General features: G+C 37.8%; 2 protein-coding genes and 1 non-coding gene across 9 annotated transcripts in view; 1 reads left to right on the plus strand and 2 right to left on the minus strand.

The window, feature by feature from the left end:
• Positions 1-560, plus strand: part of LOC119630046 (putative nuclease HARBI1) — a 39,006-nt gene extending 38,446 nt beyond the window's left edge. For both annotated transcript variants that reach the window (XR_009975838.1, XM_038018092.2), the window contains exon 7: positions 49-560. Coding sequence is in view for 1 of the 2 variants with exons in the window: in XM_038018092.2 (XP_037874020.1) it covers positions 49-452 (404 nt within the window). In the remaining variant the exon portion in view is untranslated. The remainder of the gene's footprint in view (positions 1-48) is intronic.
• On the minus strand, positions 450-21,318 carry LOC119630045 (uncharacterized). Of its 6 annotated transcripts, none has more exons than XR_009975834.1 (5): positions 1,738-21,318; positions 1,508-1,640; positions 1,201-1,383; positions 1,072-1,129; positions 450-912 (listed from the first exon to the last, which is right to left on the minus strand). XR_009975834.1 is itself a non-coding variant. In XM_038018091.2 (5 exons), exons 1-5 carry the CDS (start codon positions 1,785-1,787, stop codon positions 707-709), a joined length of 630 nt encoding a protein of 209 aa, XP_037874019.1. In that variant the 5' UTR covers positions 1,788-2,732; the 3' UTR covers positions 450-706. The 6 variants fall into 6 exon arrangements, 1 of the variants encoding a protein (XP_037874019.1); XM_038018091.2 differs by having other exon boundaries at positions 1,738-2,732; XR_009975836.1 differs by lacking the exon at positions 1,201-1,383.
• Positions 16,877-16,956, minus strand: Mir2854 (microRNA mir-2854). The gene has a single exon (NR_107468.1). It is a non-coding gene; the product is annotated as a microRNA mir-2854 (primary transcript).
• Positions 21,319-23,943: the final 2,625 nt, after the last annotated feature.

Here is a 23,943-nt window from a genome sequence, read left to right on the forward strand (position 1 = left end):
CAGACTAAGTTTAATTTATTTTAACTAGGTTTTTTTTATTATTTCCAGGTGATTCTGGTTATCCACAGCGACCCTGGTTAATGACACCAATTTTAGATGCTGTTGAGGGAACTCCAGCTTATAAATATACAGCAGTTCATGGAAGGACCAGAGTAGCTATTGAAAATACTTTTGGGCGACTAAAAAACCGATGGCGTTGTTTGTGTAAGGATCGCACATTACACTATGCTCCAGTAAAATGTGCAAAAATCATAACAGCATGCTGTGTATTGCACAACTTAGCCATTGAGTTCAACGTACCTGAACCAGAACCAGCAGAGATTGAAAACCCCAATTTGGCTATGACAATATCTGAACATATTTTTCAAGAGAATACTACAGGAGATGGGTTAATTAGGGGTAGAGCTATAAGAAGTATTTTAGCGGATAAAATTAATAGACTTCATACATAATTTTACTTTTGTTTATTAATTTTGTAAAAAATATAGTAATTGGTAATTATAATTAAGTAATTGGTAAAATAAAAGTAGTTGGTAAAAAAATATAGTAATTAAGCTTAACTTAAGACTTTCTCTCCATAAACCTCACAAAAGCTTCCATTGCCTCTTTCATAAATTCCAGCCATTGACCCTGCAGCCGTAGGCTCTTCATCTCTGTCTTACTCTTTCACGTACCTCAAATTCTCTAACTCTCAACCGATCTCTTTCTAATTCCTCATATACCTATCACGCTCTGAAGCATACTCCCTTGCCTTTCTGTCTATATCTAAAAATATTTTTGTTAAATTGTTTTTTCTTTTTTTCTGCGGCGGAGGGTTCCACTCCTCTTCCTCGTTAATGACTGGAGGGGGAGCCTCAGTTGGTGGTGGTGGAGCCACTGTTGGTTGGCTGCTTGTGCTAGGAGCATTCCAATCTATAAATTATTCCAATATGTAATAAGCCAGTTTATACAATTAGTCTCATTTAGGTTCATAGATATCACAGCTGTGATATCCTTCTTATTTTATGTATAAAGATACCGTATTAAGAAACAATGAACTTCAATAAATCTAAAATTAAAAGGGCTACGCACCTATTTCCGGTTCCTTTAAAATAATTTGAGTATTGGGCATCTCAGTTGAAATTTCTTCCTGAAATAAAAAAAAATTTACTTACTACATGCAATATTTATTGCACAATTGAAATGTAAAGTATAGCTAACTTGTGGAAACCCAGCTTCTTTTATCTCCATGCCAGTAGCTGCCTGCACTCCAATTATCTGCATGACCCTTTGTTCTTGGTCAGTCAATAATAAATGGAGCGCTGGTCCGCCACCAGTGCCACTAGCAGCTCTATTAATTTTAGCACACTTTTTCTTGCAATTATTCTTATAATCACTCCACACCTTAATTAACAAACAAACATTAAATTAGAATTTCTAAACAAGAAAATTAATAACAAAGTTAGTAGATTCAGTCAAGTGCTTCAGCAGAAAAAAATAGCGTCCCTTGAGTTAACACTTGACATACCTTACGCCATTTGTCCTCACTCTTAGGATCTCCTGAAGAATCGCTATTTAGTAATGCCGTTAACTCTTTCCACTTCATCTGTATAAAATTGCGACCTCGTGGACCGCCTGATGGTTTTGATAAATCTCCATTTCTGGAATATAAATTGTATGGCACATTACATAAATATTGACTGAAACACTTGAGTTAATAAAAATTTTCTAATAAATTAGAACTTTATAAGTACTTACGCTTCCATAAATTCCACCATTGTTAAATACTGTGAGTGGCTAGTTCTCATATTTAAATAGGCAAATCTTCAAAAATAAGTACTAAATTAATAAAAACAATGAAACACTTTCGCTCTTCACAAGAACTAAAGCAAACATAAACAAACTTAGCCTTGGCCGATATCAAGTGGATTCGTTCGGAATCCGAATTTTTTTGTTTTGATATCCAAGACACTATTTTATTCCTTCGATTTTAATGTCATATCATGTTCCTAAATATCTGTCTTCATATGTACTTCACTTTGTATGCACTAGTTAATTATTTTTTAATTAAATAAACCGTAAATTCAAAAGTTTAAAGTAAAATGACAACTTGGTTAAGTTTCCGAACGAATCATTAATTCCATATGATAATCATTTCATTCCACAAGGACCGTCCCTACTTACGTTAGGATGACGTCACTAACGTATTCGAATCGAGCTTACGATAGTTTGCAAAATGTTGTTCGTGCTGCGGAGTAACGTTAACGTATCGAGGGCTCGATACGTTAACGTTACGAATTCGTAAAATTTTCGTGCTTGGGCTACTGCTCTTCTCCGAATCGTTGACCACCGCCACTGGTTCCTCACCACTTGCCATGGGAAATGATAGCGACTTACGTGATTGTGTTCTTAAGTCTAAATTTTGCGTCTCAGTTCGGGACTTATATTTTTACGAATCGACGCAAAAGTATCAACTGTATCTATATTTTTTGTAACCCTTAATTTTAGCTGATCGACGTGCCGTGATTCTCGGTTCCAAAACTAGATCGTACACAGTAATCACGACTACCTAATTGCTTGAGGATCGTCCCAGGTACCCATTTATCCAAACCTCATAATCCCGATACCACACCTTAGTACCCGGCTGGAGTTGTCGCTGCACACCCCCTGCGTTTTGCTCGCTCCGCTCTTGTTGCGCGACAACTCGAGATTGCCTTTCTGGTTTTAAATTATCTAATCTCATACGGAGACTTCGACCCTGTAATATATTGGCTGGACTATCGCCGGTAGTTGCATGTTCTGTATTTCTGTAGGCTAATAAAAATCTACACAGATGTATCTACGTTTAAATTCTGTTTTAATGCCTTTTTAATCGCACGTTTACAAATTTTAACTGCATTTTCAGCGGCCCCATTAGAGGCGGGATGATAGGGAGCTGAATAAATATGTTTTATGCCATTATGAATCAGAAACTTCTGAAAATCAGAGCTCGAGAAAGGCGGTCCATTGTCACTGACCGTTTGCTTTGGCAGGCCGAATTTTGACCACAAGTCCCGCAGTACCGATATAACCGCTTGTGCCGTTGTCCTCTACATTTTAATTGCCTCTATCCATTTGGAGCATGAATCCACTACAACTAGATAAGTTACTCCACCTATGGGGCCTAAGAAGTCTAAGTGTAACCTAGACCAGGGGCGTGAGGGCCAGGGCCACGAGCGGGGCGCGTGTGTAGAAGGTGCGTCTGCGACGGCAGCACACACGGTGCAAGCGCGACATTCCATCTCGAGCGCTTCGTCGATTCCCGGCCACCAAACGTAACTACGTGCTGGCGATTTTGTTTTCACTATGCCCATATGCGGATCATGAAGCTCCGTTATTATTTTGTTTCTGCATGAAGAGGGTATAACCACACGATGACCCCACATTATACATCCTAATTCAATGTAAAGTTCGTTTTTCCTATTATAATATGGTTTTAATTCATTAATTTCTATGTCTAAGGGCCATCCGTCCCTTATATAACTTAAGACGCGACTTAAGATTGGATCACTACTAGTTTGTTTTTTAAGAACATTATAATCTACTAACAGAGCTTCTGTTGAGAAGTGTAAGTAAGTTTGCTCGGGTAAGTCTGTTTCCTCGGAAGCTACGTCATTTTTTTGAGACTCGATTAACCGTGAAAGTGCATCGGCTACATTTTTATCTGTCCTAACGTACTCGATTTCAAAGTCATATGCTGATAGTTTGATAGCCCAGCGCTGCAAGCGGCTAGCTGCCGCGCTCGGGATACCTATGTTAGGCCCGAAAATGCTCACCAGAAGTTTGTGATCGGTCCGTAGTATGAACTTTCTCCCATATAAGTATTGATGGAATTTTTCCACCGCGAAAACAATCGCCAATGCTTCCTTATGAATCTGACTGTAGTGTAATTCATGAGTGGTGAGTGCGCGTGAAGCGTATGCAACGACGCGCTCCTCACCTCCTGGCCCGCGCTGCGCCAACACGGCACCCAGACCACGCGCGCTCGCATCCACAGTCAACACTGACTCCAAAGACATATCAAAATGTGCGAGTGCTTTTGTACTACACAAAAACTTTTTAACATTCAGGAAAGCAGCATTCTGTTCATTTCCCCACATCCAGTGTTTACCTTTTTTTAAAAGGGCATATAAAGGTGATAAATGTACACTCAAATCTTGTATGAACTTCGAATAGAAGTTTACCATACCGATGAAAGATTTTAATTCTGTCACGTTATTTGGGTGTGGCGTTGTTGCTATTGATTTGACTTTCTCTGGGTCTACACGAACCCCATTTTGATCTATTGTGAACCCTAAATACCTCACTTCTGTTACCATGAACTCGCACTTACTCCTTTTAATTTTTAAGCCATACCTTTCTAATATATCTAATACTTCTTTTATAGACTTTAAATGACTGTCTAGGTCCTGATTTCTAATCAATATGTCATCATAGAAAACTACTACATTTGGGACATTTTTAAACATATTTACCATTAGTTTTTGAAAAATGCCTGGGCTCGAAGCTAACCCGTAGACGAGGCGGGAATATTTAAATAATCCTCTATGTGTATTGATAACCGTGTACTCGCTAGAACGTTCTGATAAGACTATTTGATTATAAGCTTGAGATAAATCGAGCTTAGTAAAAAATTTATTTCCGCTGAGATTACTGAATAAGTCCTCCATTTTTGGAACCGGAAATCTGTCGATTGCTAATACTTTATTAAGGGTTACCTTATAGCCCGCACATATTCTCAGACCGCCGTCCGCTTTGCGTACTACGACAAGTGGCGTGGCCCAGTTGGAGTGGTCCACCGGTTTGATGACGCCGGCGGCCAGCATCGCGTCGAGTTCGGCATCGACGTGCTCGCGCAGCGCATACGGCAGCGGTCGCGCGCGGCAGTAAATAGGCACCGCATCCGGCCGCACGATTAACTCTGCTGTGCCCCCCGTATATTTACCCAATGTGCCGTCGAACAAGGGTTCATGTCTAGAAACAATTTCATTAATTAATTTATTATAGTCTCGTGCGTGCTCGGTTACAAAGTTACTGTGTTGTATTTTAAAATTCGTAGGTTTTGATATTTTTACAGGAATATTCAATTCAGCTAACCATTGTCGGCCCAATAAATTAGTCGTTCCTTTGTCTATGACATACAAGTCTAACGTTTTTGAAACACCTTGGTACTCCACTATAGTGTTTATAAACCCTAAAGGCCGAATGATTGAGCCATCGTAAAATTTTAAATTTAATGAGCATGCTTGTAACTTCTCCTTAGAAAAATATTTATCATAAACATTCTTGCTGATACAAGATAACGCCGATCCAGTATCGACCTCCATCTTGAGCAAGCAATTTTGGACTTTAACTTTAATACACACCGGTTTATAATTACTCAATGTCATTTGGTACATAGGCTCATTTTCTTCTCCACACCCGTCCTGTTCATTATTGAAGTTGTTGTATGTGTCATCGTTGTTTTGATCGTATAATAAGTGCAAAGGAGCCCGCTCTCGGCCTCCTCGTCCCGCACCGCGCTGCCCGCGCCACGATCGCCTGTTGCCGCCTGCACCCCGGTTCCCCCGGCGCCCGGTGCGTGGTGAACCCCCGGCTGCCTCTGCCTGGTTCTTAAGCCCTTTTTTGGGGCACATTCTTCGTAGATGGCCGGTTTCATGATATGAACTGCACACGTAGTCTTTGTATATGCAATCCTTTGCTTGGTGTCTCCTGTCTCCACATCTTGAACATTCATTGAAGTTAATTTTGTTAACCTCCTCAATTGGCGTACGTTCCACTGCAATCGCATTCCTCTCCGCAGCCTCTAATGACGAAGCGTTGTTCGTCGAATCCAGAGCAACGCGCCAATGTATGTTCCGCTGTGTCTTCCTCGTCGCGGTCCGCACACACCTAACAACCCGAACTCCATGGGACTCATAGAAAGGTTCCCACAATACTAGAAATATATAGATTAGCTAAATACGAGTAAAAATACACGGATGCAGCATCCATAATAGGTCCATTATGGATGCTGCATCCATAATGGACCTATGCTATTATGGCCTATAATCAGTCTATTCACTCCAGTACTGGATACACCCCATTCGAGATATTCCCAGGACACACAGACTAGAAATACTTTTGATGCGGACTTTAATAAGCAATATAACTAGTCAGGTCATAAGTATTGTCACACAGTAAAAACTTTTCTTTTAGAATGCTGGCCACAAAAAAGTTTATTGAATTCGAATTTCGAATTGTTCATGAAAATAAAAATGTATACTTTTAGAATTTTACTCATTTTTAAATATGGAGTGGACGCTTAAATAAAACCGTGTTGCAGTTATTGCGTTGCATCAAACGATACAATGAAGACTCTAGTGTAGATGACAGGTCAAGAAGTGGTCGCTCTCGGTCTGTTAGGACTTAGCAGTGATAAAAGCTGTGAAGGCGCGAATTCAAAGAAATCCCAAACGTAAGCAGAAACTGTTGGCCCTTCAGATGGGGTTAAGCAGAACCACGGTGAAAAGGGTGTTAAATGAAGACTTAGGGCTTCGGGCATATCGAAAAAAAACAGGACATCGTTTGAATGCTCGTCTAATGGACCTGAGACTGAAGAGATGCCGCGCTTTGTTAAAGCGGTACGCGGGAAAAAAATATCAGGAAATTATTTTTTCGGATGAAAAAATTTTTACCGTAGAAGAGAGCTACAACAAACAAAATGATAAGGTGTACGCACACAGTAGTGAAGAAGCGAGCAACCGTATTCCGCGTGTCATTTTCCATCCTCGCTCATGGTATGGTTGGGAGTTTCTTATTGGGGCTTAACAGAGGTACATTTTTGTGAGAAAGGTGTAAAAACGAATGCAGTTGTGTATCAAAATACAGTCCTGACGAACCTTGTAGAACCTGTTTCTCATGCCATGTTCAATAACAGGCACTGGGTATTCCAACAAGATTCGGCGCCAGCTCATAGAGCGAAGAGCACACAAGACTGGCTGGCGGCGCGTGAAATCGACTTCATCCGGCACGAAGACTGGCCCTCCTCCAGTCCAGATTTGAATCCGTTAGATTACAAGATATGGCAACACTTGGAGGAAAAGGCGTGCTCAAAGCCTCATCCCAATTTGGAGTCACTCAAGACATCCTTGATTAAGGCAGCCGCCGATATTGACATGGACCTCGTTCGTGCTGCGATAGACGACTGGCCGCGCAGATTCAAGGCCTGTATTCAAAATCACGGAGGTCATTTTGAATAAACTTTAGTGTCATAAGAATCTATGTTTTGTTAAGTTCATTTTGGTATATGAATGGTTACATAATGAATAAACTTGTTTCAATTATTTTACATTAAACATGTGACGGAATTTATGATGACCTGACTAGGTATACAACAATTAATAAAAGAACTAAATTTTAATACAAACATATTTCGGAACAAACAATAAAACTGAAAGAAAAACGAAATGATAAAAGAGCAGGAGAAACAGAATTTAATATTAAACCAGGAGACACCATATTTTCCAAAAACACAAATTTTAGAGTTAGCAAAGATAAGCCGCGTTACCAAAAAGCTATAGTTACAGATGACATAGTCAGAAACACAGTTCCCGTTCAAATAAAAGAACGCAGTACAAAAGTTCCACTTAAAAACATTAAACGCCCCTCACAGGCACCTCCGCGTCCTCCTAATGACCATCATGACGATGCAAGTCCACGCCCTTCAACTTCAGGTATTAACTAACAATCCAGGAGTTTTACCCGTCAGGGAAAGCACTACTGTTTTCAGCAAAGACAAGTGGATAATAGCAAGAGTACTGGACTTTAAACCTATTAGGGAAGACTTAGATCTTAACACTCAATGCTTCAGGGAACTAAATAGTTTAGTTAGTGTTAAGTTTATTAAGAAATTTACTTATAATTTTATAGATGTAAGAGAACAAGTAGACTATATGCAAAATCTAACAGTAAGCAAATTCGAACAAATCACTCCTACCTTTAAAATCAAACGCGGACTGATTAACCCAATTGGATCATTAATTAAAATCATCACAGGAAATCTGGATCACGATGATGGCATAAAATACGATACGATGATGCTATCTCGCGCGTGGTACATTGGTTTAGTGTTAATAATCTGTTATTAAATAACAAAAAAACAAAATGTATAAAATTTACCATACCTAATGTTAGACAAGTTGACACTAATATTACTGTAAGTGGAGAGACACTGGAGCTTGTGGATTCGACAGTTTTTCTTGGTATAACAGTTGATTCTCAGCTGCAGTGGGGTCCTCACATATGCAAGTTAGCGAGTAGGCTTAGTTCTGCAGCGTTTGCGGTAAAAAAAATACGAATGTATATTAATGAAGATACGGCACGCCTGGTTTATTTTAGTTATTTTCATAGTGTTATGTCTTATGGCATTTTGCTATGGGGCAATGCTGCCGATGTCGAAACGATTTTCATCCTGCAGAAGAGGGCTATTCGTGCTATTTATAATATGCACCCGAGGGAATCCTTGAGGGACAAGTTTAAGGAAATCAAAATTCTAACTTTAGCGTCCCAATACATTTTTGAAAATTTATTGTACGTGCGTAAAAACATTGAAGAATTCCCCAGAGTCTGCGATTTGCACAATGTGAACACTAGGAACAAACATAGGCTTGCGTTGCCGGCGGCTCGAATTAAGAAAATAAGTAACTCTTTTAGGGGGCTGGGTGTACAGCTTTTCAACAAGATCCCACTAAACGTTCAATTACTACCTGTTCATAGATTTAAGAAAACTGTTAAGGAACGTTTGTGCAACAAGGCATATTATAAAGTTAAGGATTATTTACTAGATGGCACTACGTGGGAATGAGGCGCTCGCTCCTGGCCTTTTCATTTTTCATTATTATTATAATTTTTTTAATTGTATTTTTTTTGACTTGTTTTTTCTTTTATTGTGAATATTTCTATTTATTTAAAAAAAAGAAAATATTTGAGAAAAAACAAAACAAAAAAGCCCGCTGAGTTTGTTTCGCCGGTTCTTCTCAGGACTGTGGCTTTTTTTTGGAACCGGTGGTAGAGTTAACATTGTTATTTGTATTTTGACATTCAACAAGTGTGTCATACTGACATCTAAGTTGAAATAAATGATTTTGAATTTGAATTTGAATAAATTAATTAAGGGTCGATTCGACCAAACAAGAGTAAATCTTATTCTTAGAATAACTCGTCAGTTAATCGAGAGTAAATCAATTTTACGTTTTACCATCTACAATTCTAAGAATAGTGGGCCTATTCGGGAATTGTTACTATACCGCCGTTTCGCACGGAATAACGGAGCTATTCCTAGAATAAAGTAATGGCGTCAGTCAGTCCAACATCTGATTTCTGTCATTTCATAAATATTTATTCTGTTTTAATTTCAAGTCAACGCAATGCACTAAATTATTATTAATAGTCTGAAATTGTATAATGCAACGTTTAAACGAAAAAAGACAAAACCACACGACAAAACTTGATAATTCCCTCAAAATAAAAATAATACGTTTGACAGCTGGATATCTTACACAACAGCTACTTTTTCACACTAAAATACGGCAAAATCGAGTTGACGATTTGTATGCTCTTACACTATGCCGTTAAACAACAACATTTATTTGCCGGATTTTATTTTTGTTCACCATTCACTCTGCTATTCGCGTATTGTTATTCCTAGCGCAAGTATACGTGGAAAAACGACTATGGATTTACTCGAGATTAAAATCATGGAATAGGTTATTCCTCGTATAGTTACTCGAGTATAAATTTAAGTTTGGTCGAATCCACCCTAAGTGAAATAAAATCAGATCAAGACGCTAATGATAAAAAATTAACGTTAATCTCTGAAATGGTGCAAATTTTATCTAATTCAACCATTACCTTAAATAGAAACCTCATTCGATTGAATAAGGAAATTGCAACATTGTGGCAAAATTATACTGAAAATTTACGGATTGAACACTTTGAAGTTCAAATCATATCCGCATACAATAAAATATACCATAACCTTCAGACGATTCACGCTAAGCTAAGTGAAATAGAAACTAGTTTTGCACTTAGTAGATTAGGAATATTACATCAATCCATTATTGATTCAAACAAATTATTAAGTTTACTTGAAAATATTCATAAGAAAGATAAATTAGTTTATACCCCTAGTTTAGAAAACTTAGTTAAGATAGAGCAAACGATAACACTTAAGGCTTATTTTAAGAAGAGCCAAATTACCTACCTTTTGGAAATACCTTTGATCGAAAAGGAAAACTATATCTATTATAAGCTAATACCATTGCCCGTATCTCAAAATCCCACAGTAATTATCCTTCCAAAATATCCCTAACTCTTAGCGAAAGGGTTGAAGATCAGACTCCTTGCCCAGCCATGCTAGAAAATCGACGAGGCCAGCTTCATCTACATCAACGATGAGATGCTGCAATTCATACAAGACCCCTGCATAACTGATCTAATGATGTACGTAGAAAACGTTAAATCATGCATTCAAATTCCAGTAATTATAGAAGACATCAAAATTCAGATTCTACAACAAAACCAATGGATTTTATACGCTAGAGATGAGACATCACTCACCAAAACCTGTCCTGAAGAAATATCCCGACAGAAAATCCAAGGCCTATATACTCACCCTTGATGACCCCTGTGAAATTAAGGTCCAAAATATAACTCTGAAAATGCGTCAAACGAATGTGGAAAATATAGAATATACAAAATCACCGATGCTCAACTTACCCCTACTCGATTCAACGAGTAAAATAAAAACTGCAGAACCAGTGCACCTGGAAGACGTCGATCTTACAGACTTGAAGATCCTCTCATTCGCCCTGAAGAAAAGTGTTAGTGGTTGTGAAAATAGTGAAAAGGCAATTATCCATGTGAAAAGTGTTAGCGTTTGGACTCTTTGCATCTATGTAATTTTAATAACTTTCATGTTATGTGCCTTAGTATATAAGTATCGTCTGAAATTCTGTAAAATTTCAGTACGTAATTCTGAAATAGAGAATTCCGTTCTTAAGGAGGGAGGAGTTAAGTCGGGCACCTCTGCTGACGCATGTCTGCAAAGGCAGATCTTCGGCGAACTCAACTGCTGAATTGTGGAATTCGCAGACGACGGCATCCGCTGGACCGGTGGTCCGATGCCCTTCCCGTTAGATTAAGATTAGTAATAAGTTAGTCTTAAGTCAGATTTCACTTAAGAACTCACGGATCGCTTGGAGCCTCTGGGTCTGCGGAGGGACTTCGGGTCCCTCTGTATTTTGTACCGCATGTTCCATGGGGAGTGCTCTGAGGAATTGTTCGAGATGATACCAACGTCTTGTTTTTACCATCGCACCGCCCGCCACCGGAGTAGAGTTCATCCATACTACCTGGAGCCACTGCGGTCATCCACAGTGCGTTTCCAGAGGTCTTTTTTGCCACGTATCATCCGGCTATGGAATGAGCTCCCCTTCACGGTGTTTCCCGAACGCTATGACATGTCCTTCTTCAAACGAGGCTTGTGGAGAGTATTAAGCAGTAGGCAGCGGCTTCGCTCTGCTCCTGGCATTGCTGAAGTCCATGGGCGACGGTAACCACTTACCATCAGGTGGGCCGTACGCTCGTCTGCCTACAAAGGCAATAAAAAAAAAAAAGATTTTGTACGGAATAAACGTTCATAAAATATAATTTCTATTTTTTAAAACGTACTCCGCGTGGCCCGCGACTTGACTATCTAGTTCTCTGTTAGATTTGCTTTCATAACAACAACATTATTTTTCATAACCATTGCTTTTTCACAACTTTTCATTATAGTATATCCTCTTCTAGTGGCAGTATCTTCCGAAAACAAATTTCTTCGCAAATCAGGTATATATAAAACATTCTCAAGTTTACATCTCTCCCATGTACCATTAACCTTTTTGTCTAACAGTATAGTTCCTATAGCACATACTTTGATGCTCTGTTTGTTACCCAATTTAACAGACTCGTTGTCTTGAGATTCGTTTAACTAGCAGAAGTAGTCCCGCTTGAAAGTAATGTGTACTGACGCTCCACTATTAAGAATCCATGCCTCTTCCTCGTGTTTATTCAACACAGTGTTGAAAGTCAACATACTGTTGGGTTTCTTACTATGCGTTGTTTTTATCATCCTGCAATCTTTTGCAAAGTGGGCTCTTTTATTGCAGTTGTAGAATAAAATTCTATGACTTGTCATTTGACGATTTGAAGAATTGTCTCTGATGTTACTAGTGCTGTCTCACTACTACTTTCATCATTGGCAAGGCTGGCTTCTTCATCTACTAGACGAGAAGTGAGATTTTGAATCGTTTGACTTTTTTCATCAAGTGACAACCATGCTTGTCTAAGTGAACGGTATGTTGATGGTAATGTACTTAGAATCTTAGTCATTACTGCAATGCCCTGATTTTGCTCACCATCTCCCGCAGCTGCTTTCCACCTTGGACACGTGCTGTGCCAAAGTATTACTGGTACTGCATGAATATTGATGGAATTTTTCATAAATCAACATTTTGTTATTTTCTGATTTCTGTTCATAGATGGCTTCTAATTTTGTCATGATTTGCTTACCTGTCTCGCACTATTCTATAAGAGATATTTGGTTCAAATTCATTGGCCACGCCATCATCTTTATTTCACTACGATTGCGAACTGATTTCCGCTGGTCTTGCCTTTTCTATGTTTATCCTTTTGCTCTTAATGTGCATTTCACTTGGAACTGCCATTGTTTGAAATTTCTTCCATAACTTCTCAATTTTCATCGTGTTCATAACCTCCATTATAGGTTAGTTTTATACCGGTTATAATCTTGCTCTTAATTTAAAGTTTTTATTGAAATATGTAATTGTCTTGTGCATAACCTATGGGAATTTGACAGTATTTCAATAAAACTCTAATCAGATTTAAAGCTCTAAGCTAAGCTCTTTAAAGGACACAATGAATTATATTAGCTCTCAAGACACATCAGTTTACATTCGCACAGATAACACAGATCAATAGAAAATAATCTGTATCAAAACGTTTACAAATACTGAACTACGGATATCTTACTATTTGATGTCGGCGCTGCATTCTTATGCCTTATGCTTATGGTAGGGTGCATTATCTATTACCACAACTAAATTTGGTGGGGTATCCTGGCAAGGTCGCCATGAAGGGAGTTTCTAGGTCAAATGTAGTTCAAATAAAAACAACTGTCTTGTCAGTGTTTGTTTAATACTCCTTTATTATTACAAATTACATTACTTATATGTACTACACTACATGGGGGGATTTAATTGTGTGCGAACTCACTTTTCCTAATTCTCGTAATTCATATTACTGTGGTAGTCACCTTTTTTTTTCGGGTAGAGGGCCGTACCTCCTACGAGGTCCCCGCGCAAATGGGGCGCAGGTAGTATGTGACGAATCGACATACGACTCGTCTGTATAAATTATAGGTAAATTATAGGTCTTCCTTCCGCGTGATATTTTGATATTTTCTTTAAATATTCAATTCGCTTTAGGCGAATATTTGTGTGCTCAATTAAAACCTTTCTTCGGTCTTCTTCCATTTAAAACCTAAATCTTTTAAAATTCTCCTCAAACTTGTTGCAGACCCTTCAAAACGTACGTCTTAATTATTTTTTTTGTAAAGTTGTGCTATAGTCGGCAATTCTTTTTTTGTGATATTTCCGTTTTTATGTATACATCTTTTGATAACACCTTGATCAAAGTTGTCGATTCCGGTCACCCTTTTTTCCCTGCCCTTTTCTTTCCGGGTGTACAAAAAACCGCTATCAAACTCGAGCTGGGGTCATTTACAGTCGTTGCAATTCGTCTCAGACACACCGGTAGCGACTGCAGTCTGCTTTTGGGCTGACTTCAAGGTATACTAAAGGCCTTCCTCAGCTTCCGTCTTCATAAACGTTAATATATCAAACAACATTTTCCGCGTTTGCTATTTAAAAAAGTGTGGTTATGTTTTGTTTTTAAAGATGTTGTCTTCTTTGCAAGAGGAAGACATTGACATTGAATTATTAATAGAGGAGGTAGAAAAGACGCCTGCGTTATATGCAAACAATTTAAAGCAATATTCCGATATAATTTTAAAAAGAAGGCCATGGGATGAAATAGTATTGTTTCCAACAAGAAGTTTTTCACAGGATCAAAAAGAACATGCAGGTTATTGTGTTAGCGTTTATTATACTTTATTTATTCAACTTAATGCACATAAGTACAATGGCGGACTTAATGCTTGAGGCATTCTCTACCAGTCAACCAAGGGTGGTGTAGAGAATCCTGTGGTAGGTGCATAACTTAATGTGAAACACTTTACTACGTTACTTATTTATAATTATTAGATAAAATTAGGGCGGAATTATTATTTACCTACATTGACATAAGATTGAAATTTAAATGAATTATTGCGTGTACACTTGTGAATTATGACTATTATTATCATAAGTTACATGTTTAGTTATATTTTTTCATATTGCCACGGTACGGATCCTCCATAAAATAAGAAGTAAAATAATTTCTTATATTGACACAGGAAATGTTTCGATGCCACTGAGGTGTAGACGAATTGCTGAGCGTACATTCGTACGCGGTATCTTTCAATTGAATACCATCTCTAACGTGTACATAGTTATGTAATATATAGCAAGCCATTACAATTTTATCACAAAATTCTATGTTAACATCGATAGGTCTGTGAAGAATTCTCCATTTATTAAAGTGCATTCCACCATTCGACGTGCTCTTGTTTGTCGATAATTAAAGATTCTTTTAGCAACTGTAAGTCCTCTCTTAAAAAACGGTTGTAAGATATTTTTCAACAGACCATAGGCTTCATCACCTACAATGTGAAAAGCATTATTTTTCCATTTTCATCATTAGGTAGATAGAGTTCGTCCAATCGGAATATTTAATAAACTCTCTTGATGCATTCTGCCTGTATTCAATTTTTTTTAAATCGTCGAGTCGCTTGCGCTTTTTGTGATCCGACATCAATGTATATGAATTTACAATCTGCGTCTACCCATGCCATCAAAACCATAAAGAAATATTTTTTATAGTTAAAATAACTAGATACGTATACTTAGATAAGATACTGTGTTTGGTACCTTCTATGGAGCCAGAGAGAGAGAAACCTCAAGTAACGTGACATCGCTTGACGAAGAAGCAATTAGTGAGAGCGATTCTTTTACACCAGCAATAACACGATCAAAACAAGAAAAGAAGAAGAATAAAAGTTACGAAGAATCTTTATTAGAAATATTAAGAGATAAAAACAGCCACCAAGACAGCCACACACTATCAGACCCAAACAATTATTTCGCGTTATCTTTGGTTCCATTATTAAAGTTGATTCCACCCGATCAAAACATTTATGCACGTATTGCGATTTTGAACATCCTAAAATATTATACCTAATCTTCTAGTAACCATAATAATTATAATTCTACTGCTGCAACACAGATTCTTCCTCAACCACAATAACCTCGTATAATTTCCCAACAAATAATATCCCCCCAGCCCAACTAGCACCAGCTCGTATACTTCCTCAGCCAGTAATGTCTACAACCCAACCACAATATAAAATTATAAAAATCTTATTTGACGCTGGCTAATTCACACTGTTTTTTGCATCGTAATGGATCGTAGGTCTCTGAATCGATTCTTGGATCTGATCGTATTCTGTTGAATCGATCGCCTAAAAATCGATTCAAATTTAGAATTTAGAATTTCAAAAATCAAATAAAAATATTTTGCAATAATTTCAACAAATAAAGCTTTAATGAAATTTACTAATTTATTTATTACACTTCATGTAAAATTTACATTGGCGGACTTAACGCCTAAGGCATTTTATACCAGTCAACCAAAGGTAGAGCAGAGTAAATTTACTAAAAAAAAATTGGGAAAAAAACGTTGGTCTTTCGCTTCTTGGTTCGTAGAATCTACCACCGGATCGGAAACGCGACCCACTAAGAAGATCCGGCGAGAAACTCAGTGGGATGTGTCTATGGGTTAATTTACTCGTCGAACGTTACCTTTTATTTTTACGATACAATGACATATTTTGCATTTTCCTCCAATACCAGTGTTTACGAAATAGGACCACACACTGGAGTTAATAGGTGGAGCCATTGGTAAAATTACAATAGGCACAATTATTAAAACACTTGGAGGATTGGTTAAGACCAGAGAAGAGAAAAGATGTTAACAGTGACAATGAATGGACAGTGATTAAATCGAAGCAGAAGAAGCATAAACCGGAACTTGAGAAAAGAGATATACTTAACTGTTAGTGAGCCGCTGCCGAAACAATTTTCTTTAGCGAAAATGTTTTGCGAGATGAATATTACCGATGTGGACCGAGTAAAATATGTTAACCCATATAAAGTACGTATCGATGTACAGAACCCACTGAGCGCAGAGAGGATCGAAAGAAGGTGCAAAGATAGCAGATAAAGGCTGGCGTGTACAAAGAGCTATGGAGAAGAATTTATCGTATGGCGTTGTTCGCGACATAGACTTGGATATATCCGATAAAGAGATATTTGACACAATATCGTGCCCTAAGCCTGCTGAACTGGTACCCATATTCCACCTCAACTGGCGCGGTAGCTCGGGCGACGGATGGGTACCTAGTGAGTCGGTGCGGTTATTTTTTGAGGGTGCGTTCATACCTGCTTATGTTTCTATAGGACGGCTAAGAATCCTCGTGGACTAACACATCTTCCCAGTATCCCAGTGCGGGTTGTGCTGGAAATTAGGACACCCTACAAAGAGATGTCTCACAAATAAAGAAATTTGTCCAAAGTTTGGACGTAAACATAATAATTGTGAAACCACTTCATTTAGCTGCGTAAACTGGAAAAGGCCACGTATAAAGGCCGTCCTGCAGTTTTGAAAGAAAAAGGGCTTAGAGAAATTATGTCTGAATTTAATTGCGCTTATAGAAAGGCTCTGACAATTTATATAGCCCCTAGTTCTCCAGTACATGTGCGCAAAAGGTTTAGTCGAAATGTTCTGAATGCCTTAAAACTTGAAAATGCGTTTGCGTACTATTTAAATGATGTCAATTTTAGTAGTGGCTTTCGTGGCGCTGGTTCCTGGTCTGCTTCTACGCGTGCTTCTTTTCGCCCATTGCATGGTCTCTATAGCCTGTGCATGGATATTTTGCACATGCCTATTTAACCATTTCTTCACTTGAAGGGTACATCGCCGGCATGTGAAGTATACAATTATGCCCATTACTAAAATTCCGACTATGAACCAACTAAAATAATTATGCCAGGTGGCACCTTAAAGGCTTGCGTTTGCTCCACTCTGGGCAACGATGATCTCCTTTTTCGATATAGTTTTACCCATTTTACCAGTACGAGTATAAAAATGGTATAATTAAATAGTTGAAATAAATATTATTATTAAAATGAAAAATGACTTGTAAATGATTTAGGTATTACTACTGTACATGATTTTATATATTGAAGCTTACAGGCTTTCTACTATTAAGGCTGGAACGCGTAGCATAAGCGAGCGGCTTATTATCGCTTTCTGCTGCTTTGGTGACTTGAAGTGAAAGTTTATTTTATCTTTTATGGCTATATTTTCGTTATTTATACACTTTTTATTATTATCAGTCCAGATTTCAGAATAAAATGCTGGTTTTAACCTATCTACAGATATTTTAATTACGCAATTCGGATGTTGTACTGTATATACTTTATTATTCCTTTCTAAAACTTAGTAGGGGCCGTCATAGGGCGTTTGCAATGGCTTCTTAACGGCATCATTGCGTAAACATGGCTACAGTTACTCGTGATATACAAATAATGTGCGACTATCCTTATGTGCTACTTAGGTTTCAAATTACTGATCAAAGTGCGAAGGTGTTCTACATATTGACAATAATTGGATATCTTTCTGCTATTTTCATAAAAATATCTACGTAGCCTTAAGGTCTGTTCATACGTTAATTCGGCGGCACTTACACTAGTATCGGTGTGCGGTGCTACTCTAAAGTCCTAACAATGCTGTGGGTAATTCTTCGACCCAAGCCTTCGTGTCTAATGTAGCCATAATAATAATAATAATAATATTATTCTAGCCATAAGAGCGGCTTTCAAAAATCTGTGCCATCTCTTTACCATACCATACTTTGGGGATGGTAGGCAGTAGTTCTTGATGAAATTCAATAATTCAACGAATTCAAATCTATGGTATCAAAATATAGACATTTAGTCCATACTACATCAAATGGAGTTGTATATTGCCAGTCGAACGAGAATTCGACAAAATCATGGTTTTTCCAGCATCTTTTTTTGGAAGTTTTACCTGGACGAAATGAAAGTGCAATTGTGATCTTAGCTGTATCAGGATTAAAAATACATGTCTTATTCATTTTCACGCGAAATTCTCGATTAGTGACCTTCATGAGTGACATTGAAAAAAAAGTCTAATCGTAATTCTCCTATGTAAAATCATCTGATGATAATAATTTATACTGTTTAATACAGGTGTCCTGCAAAATCTATTCATAATTGACTTTATTTCATTTTTATTTGTGTGAAAATACTTATTATTCTTAATAACATATATATGTTATATACTTATATATGTTATATGTTATATATATATGTTATATAAGTATATACTTATATTTCTCGAAAAGATATCGACACAATGAATTATAGTCATTAATCACACGATCGATAATCCAGGTAGGTAGTCACATTAATTTGCCAAATTTTTATTTTATCGTCAAAAAATTCTTATAGGAATATTTTTAATATAAAAAGAATATTATTTAAAATTATTTGTCATAGTAGAAATAATTTTTATAGAGATCTCAGCTGAAAAATTATATATAACTGTGAACGGGAGTGATTTACGATGTCGCTAACTGTATCTATGTATGTATAAGCCCTTGCCAGGCTTTACAGACCATGGTTGTTGTTGTAATAATTTAATAACACAGATAGTAATATCTGGAAGCATGTTGTAGACCTAGTAAACCTTTTATTTTGTAGACCTAGTAATCCCTCTATTCTATCTACAGGGTATGTAAAAAAAATGCCGCGCACTCTGGTGTGTAGACACGCAAGCTTAACGTTATCTTTTTCCAACTGAAGTATCCCGTCTGTTGTAGGATTATCATACATTCTTGAATTATTTCTTGTTGTGGTTTTATTTTCAATGCTATACAATTGTCGGTTAACTGTTACGTTTTTTTGCCGAGTAAAAACACTAGTTCTCTTCCCTTCATATTTATTTTAATTTTTTTACTAGACTAATGAATTATTAAGAGGTTCCTTGAATAATTTCCTGTAACCTAAACCACTTTACGAAAAATTTAAGAATTTTTTTATTTCTTTTTAGTTTAATTTTTTCTAAATCTTCAATATCATTATTATTGTTACTAAAGTATTTTTAAGTTTAGATTTAAATTTAAAACTGGTAATAATTGAATTCATCATGGGAGTCGAATTAATACTAGTTATTGTACGAGTCATGTATCGTACAGGGCCAGCGCACACATCATATTGCAGACCGATGCATTTTACGTCAGTCATTCATTTTTCGAGTCAGTTCGTGTACCGCCATCAGCAAGGCGTCGCGTACTCACATAATGTCATTGTTATCATATAAATAATCATAATCAGCGTACTCGTATCAATAAACAATTAATCAGCATTGGAGTTGTTATCATTATCACAGCAGAGGGTTGTGCGGACAAACCGTACATACCTTTATGGTCCTTCGAGCCGGATGCAGCATTATTCAGCCTCAACCAGCGGTCCAGTTCAAGTAAGATCGTCTCATTTGTAATTCAAATACAAACATGGAAGATATCCTATACACTCAACAACAACTGCTCGAGGCAATAGAGCAGCTTTATACAAATTTCAAAAAAGATAGTTCCGACCGTAAGACTTCCGACTACCTCAGGCGAAGGCTGGAGACGCTTAACCAATACTGGCAGGAATTTCAGTTTAATCATAAAAAGCTATTAAGCATAGAATACATCAAATCTCATTCGTACTATACTAGCAACCAGTACACCATATTTAAAGACAAATACGAACATATCCGTGCTGTAATAACCAATTATCAGCCAAAAGATGACAGGCCATCAACACCGGTTTTAAAACCAGCAACACTAGTATCAGTTCCCGGAACATCCCAACAGTTGCCAGTTCAATCAACTGGCACAAACAGTCATACTACAACTTCGTCATGCTCATGACGAACTAAAGTACTACAACGAAATGTTAATGAATCAGCATGTCGAAGAACGCACACGGAAGAGACGAGGCCTCATCGACGGTGTGGGCTATGTTGCTAACAGTTTATTTGGAGTTTTGGATCAACGTTTCGCCGATCAATACAAGCAGGATATTTCTCTTTAAAAAGAAATGAAGAACACTTAGGACTCCTGTGGAAAAATCAGACCTCAGTTGTAGAAGCGGAATATAATTTACTCAAAAGAACTGAGGAATCGATCAATCGGCAACACAAAGTCATTAATCAGCATTTAAACAATTTAACGAAGGTCACTAACATTTTGAACAAAAATCTGCAGGAACAAGAAGTGATGAACGAGCTAGCACTCTCCACAATCGTAGCTACAAATATGCTCGCGAAGCTAAAATCGATACAAGATACAATAATCGACACGATAACAGATATCCATCATGGAATATTCAATGTCCATTTACTATCGCCGAAGCAATTACAAGATCAACTCCGCATTATTTCCGGACAATTATCGCGAGAGCTATCCTTACCGATGTAAAACATACAGTCGGAACTACCCAAAATTTATCATCTTCTGAAGGTCAAAGCAAGGGTAACACAACAGTACCTTATATTTGAAATCAGAATACCACTTGTCAGCAGGGAGAGTTATGACTTATATCAATTGATATCAATACCACAACAACATGGAAACGCCACAGTCGTCGTCGTGCCGGTATCAGATTACATCGCAATAAATTTACGCAAAGATACTCACTTAGCAATGTCGGCAAGAGTCATACAACAATGTGTCCAGTACGATGACTTAACTCGTCTCTGTCACTCTCGAAAACCTATTTTTCAATATAAGTCAGAAGACAGCATGTGCATCAAATATAAGAGCATCAACAGGTGTCTTACAAGCACTGCAGCGTGCCGCAATAATTGGATGGAGTTGAGTAGAACAAATACTTACCTTTATTATTGTTGCGGGCAATGTGCACTGCGCGTCATAGGTGAGCATCAGATTACTGCAATACAAGTCGCTAAGGCCGGGGTCATTATTACACTGGATTCTGATTGTGTAATTAAAGGTGAAGACTTCACCGTGTTTTCACATAAACCACTACACTCAGAGGTTAAAACTGCGACTGACTTGGAATCACAGCAAATAGCACCGATCAATCACATAATCAACGTCTCTGTGCCAGAACTTGAATTCAACATCACCGATCATCAAGGTTCATTTCGGCACATTAAGGGACAGATTGAGGAGATGAAGTCAGAAAAGGCTTTGTACTATGAAATATCAAGCCATGACATACATAATATTCAGTAATCTACGTGTTGGTTTTGGGTGCTGTGTTGACAGTAATAGTTTTCCTTTGTCGGTGGTTTTATCGTCGTCGGCAGAGGAGCGCCGACTTAGAGTCGGACTCCGAGGTGCAGCCTCCAAAGGTGCCGGCGCGCAGAGGGTTTGCCACCTCCGTCGTCGGTACGACGCCACACACAAGAGACGCAAATCATCAGTCGCGAGAAGAGACCATTGAATTGAGGAATTTTAATAGCATACTCAGCAGCATAAAGCGGCACGAGAAAACACCTCCAGTGTTTACCATGCGACAACTGCTTAGTCTTTCCTTTAAAAAAAAAGAAAAAAAACTAGTGTCTCAGTTAAAAGAATATATATTACAAAAAAAAAAAAACAGGCAGTTGAGCACACAAATTTGTAGGGTGTGGTTGTACGGCCGATCTGACTCTCCCTCTGTAGGTTACCCTCCTGAATTCCGGCAGCCAACGGACGTGGGTTGACCCGCTGAAGCACCACGTCTGGACTCCTGGAGGTTTCCTGGGCTGGCTAGATCACCAGGGTACGGGTTACTGTGCGGAGATGACCTTTTCAGCACAGACGCAGATTATCAAGCGAAGCAAGAAGCGTGAAAGGCAGCAAGGCATGAACCCTGGAAGCGATAAGACCAATTTCACGAACTGGTTTATCTACCTTCCGATCTGGTTGACCAACGAGAACTCGAGCAAGGTACCCACATCTTGTGGCGAGATTATCGTGGTAGTGGACAACCAGAACGGAGTAAATTCACAATAAAAAATGAAAGCAAAAAAAAACAAGTGAAATATAGCTGTGCATAATTAGCAAAAAAATAGAAAAGAAGTAATGCGTTAAAAAATAATAATATGCCATTTCCAACTCACCCTAAAAGCGGGGTCGAATCCGTTTATTTTAATCGTGTTAATATTAAACAGCACACGATATTGCTGTACTAAATATATTTTTTAAATAAATTATTTGTAGGTAAGTCGTCTAGGTTTGAAAACGAACTTTAACTGAACTCGAATACAAACGTAAGACTAATAAGGAAGTCTAGTGACGACTGCCGGCGGCTGCGCAGTGTCTGCGCCAGCCGAACCTACGTCTCGGGGGGAGGTGGGAACTATTGTTCTCACCTCAGCGGTACAGTCGATAAAATAACTGCTTTGAACATTAATACGTTTGTTTTAAGGTTTTTTTTTATCTTTTTATTTTGCAGACAATTTCAGTTGTAACATTACGTTACATTACCCCCCGTCGCGCATAAGGATTTTAATCTTAAAATTAAAATCCGCAATTTTCAAGCGTGTATCAATTTCTTACAATCACCTTTCACACAACCTTTCATACTTCACCAACAGTCAAAATAAATCAAATAATATGCAATATTTATAAGACTCCATAGCATAACGAAAGTCATAAGTCTTATCGGCTTACGACTTTTTGCAAGAAATGTAAAAAAAGATTTTAATGGGCATGGGCAACAAAAACGAAACGTAACAACTATGAGTGTTGTCCTAATATTTTCAAGTCTTTAATATGCCAAGTGCCTATGTTTTTACCCGACATGTCTTCTAGGACGTAGACAAGTGGCGAGAGTTTTTCGACAACTTTGCACTTGATATATTTCGGTGCTAACTTCTTACTAAAATACTTATCTTTGTCACTCAGGACGTAAGCGCGTTTATAAACAGTATCTCCTACATTAAATTCAAAAGGCTTTCTGCGTAAATTATAGTTAGCAGTGTTTTTTACGTGTGCGTGATATAGAGATTTCTGAACTTGATCGAAGATGGAGCTCAAACACCCTAGGTTTTCGGCATACACATCTCGAGGTAGAAACAAAACTTGATCACCCAAATCAATATCAGTATAATGAGAGCCACATACTACTAGTTCTCTGCCAAAGACAAGAAATGACGGAGTGAAACCAGTAGCCTCGTTAACCGAATTATTAATGGCAAACTGGACACTAGGAATAAAAGTATCCCATGACCGATGATCGCTCTCAACAAACGTAGAAATACAAGTAATAATTGTTTTATTATACCGCTCTACGGTATTCACCTGGGGGGTATATTTTGGCGTGAAAAATACGTTTGGTATGTTATACTTTTTGAATAGTGCATTTGTATGACTACTAATGAACTGAGAGCCATTATCGAGAAAAATTGTTTGAGGCACACCATGAACGAGGAAAATTTGCTCTTCTAAAATTCGGACTATAATGTCTGAAGTTGCCTTTTTAATTGGATAAATGTGACAAAATTTCGAAAAACAGCAAGTTATCACTAGAATATGGCAATTTTGTTTTCGAGTCACAGGCAAAGGACCCATTAAATCAA

This window comes from Bombyx mori, chromosome 20, assembly GCF_030269925.1.
Source record: "Bombyx mori chromosome 20, ASM3026992v2".
Taxonomy (NCBI): Eukaryota; Metazoa; Arthropoda; class Insecta; order Lepidoptera; family Bombycidae; genus Bombyx; species Bombyx mori.